Source organism: Ischnura elegans, chromosome 1 (assembly GCF_921293095.1).
Source record: "Ischnura elegans chromosome 1, ioIscEleg1.1, whole genome shotgun sequence".
Lineage (NCBI taxonomy): Eukaryota > Metazoa > Arthropoda > Insecta > Odonata > Coenagrionidae > Ischnura > Ischnura elegans.
Window position 1 is genome coordinate 152,778,148 of NC_060246.1, and position 8,508 is coordinate 152,786,655.

The window sequence follows — 8,508 nt, forward strand, 5'->3', positions numbered from 1 at the left end:
CTATTCATTTCATCTTATGTGACTTATCAAATACATGGAAGCCAAAAATGAGTGAGTGTGAGTTTTTTTCCGATTTTGGTATCTCACCAACTAAGCTGATCGTCGCGGGTTCGAATCTCACCAATTTCATGTCGTAAATTCTATATTGGGTTTTAAAAACAATTTATACATCTTTTACCTTAAAATTAAACTATTTTAAGCTCTCCATGAACACCAAGTTATCGCCAATCGCAACGACATCTATATCGAGATTTTATAAAAATTGTTTAAACAATAACAGCTCAAATAATGATAAAATGAACAGACATCGTAAAAATAATGCCAAAATCATATTCAGACGATCAAAATCAGTGAAAGACATCCACTTTTGTTGCTGTTTTAGTAAAAATTACGACGTTATTAATTTTGGCCAGCTTTTTTCGATTTGGGACCACTGTGCGGCGTCGAGCCGAAAGCGGTGAGTGGCATGCGCCAGAATGGCTCGACTTGGATCGAATTAATTGTGATAGTAAGCAGTAACATTCAGTCCACAAATCGGTTAATCATGTTCGAGATTGATCAAATGCAATGCTCAAAAACCAATAAATAAATGCGAGCTCAAAGGCAAAAGTTCAAGAAAAAAGTACTTGGTGAATTACTGCAAGGAGATGCAAAATCCTTTTAAGGCTGGGACACAATCAACGCTAACGTGAAACGGTTACGGGAACCGGGAGAACGTGAGACGGGTAACGCCACTGTGCGGTCACAATTGACGTTCCCGTGGCCCGTGGCGCCCGTAGCCGGAAAGAAAATTGACTAACGCCCGCGCAGTGGTTTTGTTTGTGGTCTTCAGTGTTTTCGTTTGTGTGTAGGAAGAGTTTTTGAAGAATGTTCGAAATCGACGAGGATACGGCCATGTACCTTGGTATCATGTTAATGACATCAGGGTACATGCTGTACAAAAGAAGAAAACGGTGGTACAACAGGAGATGGTGGGTTAGGCCAATTAATCAAGACCGGGAGCAACGAGGGGCATATTCCAACATTTTCGCGGCTATGCGGACCATGGACGAGGAGGAGTTTTTTAAATACACAAGGATGAGTCGAAGGCAATTCGACACATTAGTGAAACTCCTGACTCCGTTGCTCAAGAAAAGAAGCCAGAGGAAAGCTCTTTCCGTTGGTCAGAGACTGGCGATGACTCTTAAGTAAGTATTTGCGTTATTACGTGGCAGTCTTCTCGTACCTATAATTGTGATGTTTATATTTATACCGTGTTAATTTTAACATTGAAAGATACTTGGCACATGGAGGTAGCACAAGTGCACTGGGGTGGGAGTACTACGTGGCTAAGTCAACTGCACAAAAGGTGCTGAAGGAGACAGGCCAAGCCATTTGGAGAGCTCTCTCTCCAAAGTATTTGAAGAGACCTCAGGAGGAAGACTGGCGACGCATTGCAGACGGCTTTTATTCAAAATGGAACCTCCCCAATTGCGTTGGTGCTATTGACGGCAAGCATATTGCCATACAGGCACCCAGCAATGCTGGAAGTTTATTTTTTAATTATAAAAAAAACGCATAGCATAGTGTTGATGGCCGCCTGTGATGCTGAATACAACTTCACGCTCATTGATATTGGAGCATATGGTTCGTAATTTCTCAGATCGAACCAAATGTTATAAAGATGACCCTGTTGCCGTAACATCAACATTCACCCGCAGTGGTATTGAAATATATTTTTTAATTTCAGGTTCCCAAAGTGATGGAGGAATATTTTCAAGGGTTATCGGTGGAGCTGTGGAAACAGGTGACATTGTTTTCCCTTCTCCTGAGGTAATTCCAGGTATGGCCCACGAGATGCTATATTACCTTGTGGGAGATGCTGCCTTTCCTCAACGGAAGTGGTTGATGAGGCCATATCCTGGAAGGAGCCTGAGCCTGCAAAAATCTATTTTTAACTTCAGGCTCTCTCGGGGCAGGAGAACGATAGAAAATGCCTTTGGTATTTTAGCTTCGAGGTGGAGAATTCTTAGAAGTGTTATGGTTGCGCAGCCTGATACTGTGGAGGCATATGTGTCAGCTTGTGTGTGCCTTCATAACTTTAACAAAAGTGAAACTTGTGGCTCAAGATTTTATTGTCCCCCAAATTATGTTCATTCCGACAATAATGGTGTGGTGAATGAGGGAAACTGGCGACTGGAGATGGCAGCATTGAGAGGTGTTGGGAGATTAGGGGCCAATACAGCCACCAGGGTGGCATATGAACTCAGGGACATGCTGGCTAATTATTTCATTAAAAGGGAGGGAGAGGTACCTTGGCAATATCACAAGGGAACCAGCATAAACTGATGTAGTAGAAAATGTTATGTATCCACATATCCCACATCAAAGTTACTTTCTATTTTATTCTGCCTCAAAATAGGCAACATAGTCAAAGAAATGTAGGGTAGAGTGGGCCACTATGAGATTTTTCAAGTTTACCACCCTGATAAAAATAAACCCCACCGTGGTGGGTACAGGAAGGGTACAGGAAGGGTAGCATCCTTCATGGTGGGTAGTTACCCTTGCACGACCCACACCCTACCCACCATTAAGGGTAAGGGAAGGATAGAAAAATCCTTCGTGTACCCTTCCTTGGAACTCCTTCCCTTACCATCCGTGTACCCTTCCTCTACCCACCATTAAGGGTAAGGGAAGGATAGAAAAACCCTTCGTGTACCCTTCCTTGGAACTCCTTCACTTACCATCCGTGTACCCTTCCTCTACCCGCCATTAAGGATAAGGGAAGGAGAGAAAAATCCTTCGTGTACCCTTCCTTGGAACTCCTTCCCTTACCATCCATCTACCCTTCCTATACCCACCATTAAGGGTAAGGGAAGGAGAGAAAAATCCTTAGTCTACCCTTCCTTGGGACTTAGCATTTATAACTGAGGAAAACATATCGTGAGAGTGTCTCCTCAGCTACTTTCACCTGCTAAAGAGTATTGAGTTCCGTACAAGAACGTAAGCAGTCTTTGAAAGCAAAGATAGACGGGCTGCACAACTAATCTTTAAAATTTCCTTAAGGAAAACAATAATATACAGTTTTCAGTGGCGTAGCCATGGGTGGGGTCCGGAGGGTTCGGACCCTCCGCCCCCCCGAAGTATAAAAACACAATCGTTTTCCTTCATAAAAGAAATTAAAATATTGAAAAATAATGAATTTAAAAAATATTTCTTTGACTATTGAAGTTTTTTCGATTATGAAAAGTGTTTGAATAAGTTGAATCCCAATATTTACTATCCTGTTTTTCAAAACTTTCCCCACCTGGTTTTGGACCCCCCCCCAAACGAAATTCCCGACTACGACACTGTACACAATAGTTTCTATAATTGTGTGAAAAAAGCTCATTTTGAAGTTCTTCCATTCACGTTTTAGGATGTAACCTATTTGTGTGGCTGACAATGAGACATTGCTAGAGTGATGTTCAGTATTTGAATGCCGATCTTATTTTCTGAAACGAAATAGGTGTCGTAGAAAAAAGTCACAGTTTTCTTCCACATAGGCCCGGGTGCGATTCTCATCTTAAGATTTTGTAGCATAAGTTCCGTTTAGAAGCTATCCTTGGCAAGTACCTCGATAGCCGAGGTTGTTAAATCACTAGTTCATGATCCTCTAATGTGTTGGTCCTGGGTTCAAGACCATGTGCAGGCCTTTTTTTTCTGCCCTATAACTTTAGAAATCACTGTTGCAACTCATCCCCATTCGTTTAATTTAGTTTATTAGCGATTTTTTAAATTTTTATGTTAATTTATGGATTTTTAGTTTTTATATTAATCCTACCCTTCCTGTACCCTCCATTGAGGCTGGCCAAACCCTTCCCGTACACTCCAGGAAGGAGAGGGCGTACCCACCAATGTTCTAAAATATCCTTCCTGTACCCTTGCTGAAGGGTACAGGAAGGGTACACTTATCCTTCCTGTACCCTTCATCGAGGCTGGCCAAACCCTTCCCGTACCCTCCAGGAAGGAGAGGGCGTACCCACCGATGTTCTAAAATAGCCTTCGTGTACCCTTGCTGAAGGGTACACCTATCCTTCCTGCACCCTCAATGGAGGGTAAACCTCTCCTTAATGGAGGAGTTTATTTTTATCAGGGCAATGCTTTTCGTTTTATGTTCTAGATATAGGGTAATAGAGGAAGGTACATTGTATCAACTGGAAAATAATAATGTGAATGTTGTCTCACTGTGGCCCACTATCCCCTGCATTTATTTTACTATGTTGACTATTATGAGGGAGTGGTTAATTTTTCTAGTTTTGCATTGCTTTTCGTTTAATTTTATAGATGAATGGTAACACAGCAAGGTACATTGTATCCATTTGAAAATAATAATGTGAATGTTGTCTCACTGTGGCCCACTATCCCCTGCATTTATTTTACTATGTTGACTATTATGAGGGAGTGGTTAATTTTTCTAGTTTTGCATTGCTTTTCGTTTCATTTTATAGATGAATGGTAACACAGCAAGGTACATTGTATCCATTTGAAAATAATAATGTGAATGTTGTCTCACTGTGGCCCACTATCCCCTGCATTTATTTTACTATGTTGACTATTATGACGGAGTGGTTAATTTTTCTAGTTTTGCATTGCTTTTCGTTTCATTTTATAGATGAATGGTAACACAGCAAGGTACATTGTATCCATTTGAAAATAATAATGTGAATGTTGTATCACTGTGGTCCACTATCCCCTACATTTATTTGACTATGTTGCCTGTTGTGAGGCAGTTCATTAATAACATTTCCTTGTATGATTTTCATTTTATGTTTAATACATGCCTGTCTACCAGATCTGCTTCTAGTTATTCATTATTGAGGGGACAATTATTGTATGGAAAACTTTGACTCTACTCTTAGTCCTCAAAATAGCAAATACATTCTTTACTCATTCTGTTACCTCAAAATGCTGCTAATCTTCTTCATTCAATTGTCAGATGATTATTACTTTAGGTTTAGGGTGCTAGAGTTAGCTGCAAAGTTGTATGGGGACACACATATGCTTGTACCATGCTACTGACATCCACAAATGATGCCATAAAGTAAAATTGGGAAGACTTCTATATTTTATGGTTGATAATTTGCAGAGCGCAGACCACAAGCTATTAGTTGCTTCTACAGAAAATAAGTGGCAGAAATACACTGAGAGAAATGGAAAACTGGTTAAGAATTGTGAAGGATAAATATCAAAGGCAATCAGGCTTCTTCATTCGTTTGCTGAGCAGTGATGTTATCCTGCTAAGCAATTTTTGCTATATGTACAGGAAATAGGAGGATAACAGACACAAGGCTATAAATATCAGAACGAATATTAACCTGGAAATAGAATTATGACTAGCAGGTATTATGGTAGGCTGACATATTATCAAAGATGAAGAGATTCACATTCTGAGAGAATAATTTATTGGTCTTCAAATGAATACATAACTTCCAGAAGTTTTCTTTTTGCCTCATTCTGCTGCTTGCTCGAAAGCCTTCTTAAATTGCTCAACAGGCTATGGCAAAACAAGTCATTCTCGTCTTTCTCATCCTTTTTCGCCTTCTTCTCAGAGAGGTACTAAGAAAATTCTGAGAGGCTGCTGACAAGTGCAGTCTCCAAGTCAGCAAGTCAGCTCCCTGTTTCCTTTTCCTCAAACTAAAGGTATCGGGGGAGGGAGAAAAAGACTGAGGTATATGTTTAGGGGAAGGGGAGCCAATGGAAATAGTATCAGGTGATGGTGCGGAGACAGGGATGGTTAAGGAAGCAGATGAGGGACTAGAAGATTCTGTAAGCTCGAATGAAGTGGGTGAAGAAAGAGGTAAAGAGGGTTTAGGAGAAGGTGGTAGTTCTGGGGAATCAGAAAGAGTGAGCAGAGGGGAGTTAATAGGGTCCCTGCAGTTGCCAAAGGTCCTGCAAAGTTGAAGCAAATGACATAGATAATGCTCTCATATCGCTATGTGATTCATGATTTGTCATAATTCATTATAATACAGTAACAACAGGCATTTGTCATAGATTACTAAATTCCACTCACTTCCGAGCCCTGATAAATGGCTGCAACCACATCATTGCCTCCTTAAGTGGCCATCCCCTTCTTGGCATGGCACCAGAGCCAGAGGGTAATCCAGTAGAATCCGCCTTTAACTCGCGGACAAAGCGATCACGAAGGCTCCCCCAACGTAAAGAGCAATCCTGAGCTGTAAGAGATATGCATGATTTGAATAGATTAAAAGGACCAGGAAAGAGAACATGAAGAGTATTTAGTTTCCAGTAAATTAATGAACATCAAACCCCTCTAGAATATTTAAGATCTAGTAAAATTGGTCGAAAATGCCTTGCATAGTGGTTAATATAATTATCATATTTTTTATCCAGAAGATCATGTTACAGAGTGCCACAAAACATGGATACAGAACATGCCATTGAAGTAAGGCAACCAAAATATATATTTCCAAAATGTACATAGCATCATAATAGGGTCATGTACACATATTAATGTGACTAAGTTAAGTTATCATGAATATCTCCTGATTTGTCTCGAGCCTATGGAGGTTGAGCTGTGTTAACATACACAATTAAAATATGTATAGGCATGGAACAATGAGAAGTTCCAGCTCATCAAACAGTGGTCAACATGCATCTTATCTTCTTCATTTACCCATAATTGCTCTTAATGCCCTCTTCTGCCGGAGAAACTCTTTGCTTAGGAAAGTAACTGCTGATCCCCAGAATATATGGCATAATTAACTATACTCAGGAAGTTAAAATTAAACAAGGTCATAAGTACCCCATGGGATAGAAAGTTTCTTAAAAACCTTAGTCCATACAGGACCACATATAATTTTACAGATAGATTGTTGACATATAAAGACCAAGTTCCAGTCTTCAATGATCAGACCCATGAATTTTGTTTTAGTTGTTGGAAAGAGATGGACATTTTATAATTTTTAGTGCTTAAAGGAGTATAATTATTTAATAGCAGTAGTTTGTTTTCAAGATATTCAAATTAAATCCGTCGGTTGCACTCTATTTCCAAACAAAACATCATCTACTGACTACAGCAATGATGTTTGATCACATTGAGAGATATGCTGAAATCCTGCTCAACTATCTCAATTAGTACTCTGACATGCAACAGACTTGATTATTTTTATTTATCTACCAAAAGAATTCACACATTCAGAGGTACCTAGTAAAGCAGGTTTTTTCAGGATTTTCATGCTTGTATACCATGTGATGAGCACTCGACGAAATCTTATTGCACTAGATCACATTAATACAAGTTCAGGACGAAAAAAAGTCAAAAAGACTTGGAAATTTTCCTGACAAGGGAGGGACATAAGTCAAATATAAATATAACCTACCTATAATATAAATATACCCTATAGTGTAAGCTAAATACAACCTACATATTTACATGCCTGACGCAGTTGATACCAACATTTAATGATGAGATCTCTCTTCAAATGTTTAGTTGTGGTGAGAATGTAGTCACTACATTCTCACCACAACTGTCAGAAAAGGATAGTCATTTCCTACGTCATAAGCTATATAATGAACACCCACTTGTAAATGTTTGTTAGTCTTACACTTGCTATTGAGCCCATTTATTAACTTCTTAAAGAGCATGGTGATGATAAAAAAACATATATGCATTCTAGGGTATATTTGCTTCAAGTTATTTATGCTACTAGCACATTTATGACACAAAGCATGTATAAGTATTTAAGTTTTGCTGATAATTGTTACCAATTCAATATATTATTATGTATTACAGCTATTTGAGAAATCTAGGACGTGTAACAACTATACGACCCAAAAGGACCAATGATCCGTTTTTTTGTTTACAAGAAAGATAGCGAATCGACCATTGACTCCAATGGTAAAAATCCTCCAGTGAAATGAAAAACTGCCAAGAAGTAAAACAAAAATTAACTTACCACTTGCTTTCAAGACTTCACCTATGGAAGCCCACACCCTGTCTTTCAGGGAAGTGTCCCGGAATTCCTTTTTGCTCCGGTCGTACAACACCGGGTAGTTTTTTACCAGATCAATTAGTAACTCGTCATTCTCCATCTGAAATATAAAAATGGATGTAGTGCAAAATTTTCGATGCATAAATTCCATTTTATCCTTAAATACACTAAATTTCAACCTCACTTCACATGAAACTCGCAAAACAGATTAGGAAGTAGCTGTGAAGAAATGTTGTATTAAACAGCATCCAAGTGCTATTACATTAAATAGTAGTAGTAGTGTTTGGATTTAGGGTGCGTCGACGGCAAGGTCATTTTGCACCACTACTGTGCTATTTAATTACAATTGTTATGTATAAAGTAATCTAATGCATCTGATGTCTTCGTTGAAAGTGTACATAATTAGACTTTATTAAAAATGTTTATTTCTCTGAGAAACCGAAATGTACAGATTAAGTTGGTAGGGTGGTCTCCTAAAAGGGTTTTTAGGTCTCCCCCTAGATTATTTCGCCTTCGCGCTTCGCGGTACTTA

The 8,508-nt window shown here is 39.1% G+C and overlaps 2 protein-coding genes across 2 annotated transcripts; one reads left to right on the plus strand and one right to left on the minus strand.

Moving 5' to 3' along the window:
- The first annotated feature begins 823 nt into the window (after positions 1–823).
- On the plus strand, positions 824–1,616 carry LOC124153706 (protein ANTAGONIST OF LIKE HETEROCHROMATIN PROTEIN 1-like). Its single transcript, XM_046527030.1, has 2 exons — positions 824–1,187; positions 1,276–1,616. The coding sequence occupies exons 1-2, from the start codon at positions 868–870 to the stop codon at positions 1,559–1,561; spliced, it is 606 nt and encodes a 201-aa protein (XP_046382986.1). The 5' UTR covers positions 824–867; the 3' UTR covers positions 1,562–1,616.
- Positions 1,617–5,438: 3,822 nt separating this feature from the next.
- LOC124153713 lies at positions 5,439–8,272 on the minus strand. The gene is made up of 3 exons (XM_046527042.1): positions 7,941–8,272; positions 6,035–6,197; positions 5,439–5,910 (listed from the first exon to the last, which is right to left on the minus strand). The coding sequence occupies exons 1-3, from the start codon at positions 8,125–8,127 to the stop codon at positions 5,508–5,510; spliced, it is 753 nt and encodes a 250-aa protein (XP_046382998.1). The 5' UTR covers positions 8,128–8,272; the 3' UTR covers positions 5,439–5,507.
- Positions 8,273–8,508: the final 236 nt, after the last annotated feature.

What these genes read in the sequence shown, in the direction of transcription:
- LOC124153706 (XM_046527030.1), top strand. Translation starts at nt 868, where the DNA reads ATGTTCGAAATCGACGAGGATACGGCCATGTACCTTGGTATCATGTTA. An exon ending in AGACTGGCGATGACTCTTAA is followed by an intron (nt 1,188 to 1,275) that starts GTAAGTATTTGC and finishes TAACATTGAAAG; the next exon opens with ATACTTGGCACATGGAGGTA.
- LOC124153713 (XM_046527042.1), bottom strand. Translation starts at nt 8,127, where the DNA reads ATGGAATTTATGCATCGAAAATTTTGCACTACATCCATTTTTATATTT. An exon ending in TGAAGTCTTGAAAGCAAGTG is followed by an intron (nt 6,198 to 7,940) that starts GTAAGTTAATTT and finishes TATCTCTTACAG; the next exon opens with CTCAGGATTGCTCTTTACGT. An exon ending in CCATTTATCAGGGCTCGGAA is followed by an intron (nt 5,911 to 6,034) that starts GTGAGTGGAATT and finishes TCAACTTTGCAG; the next exon opens with GACCTTTGGCAACTGCAGGG.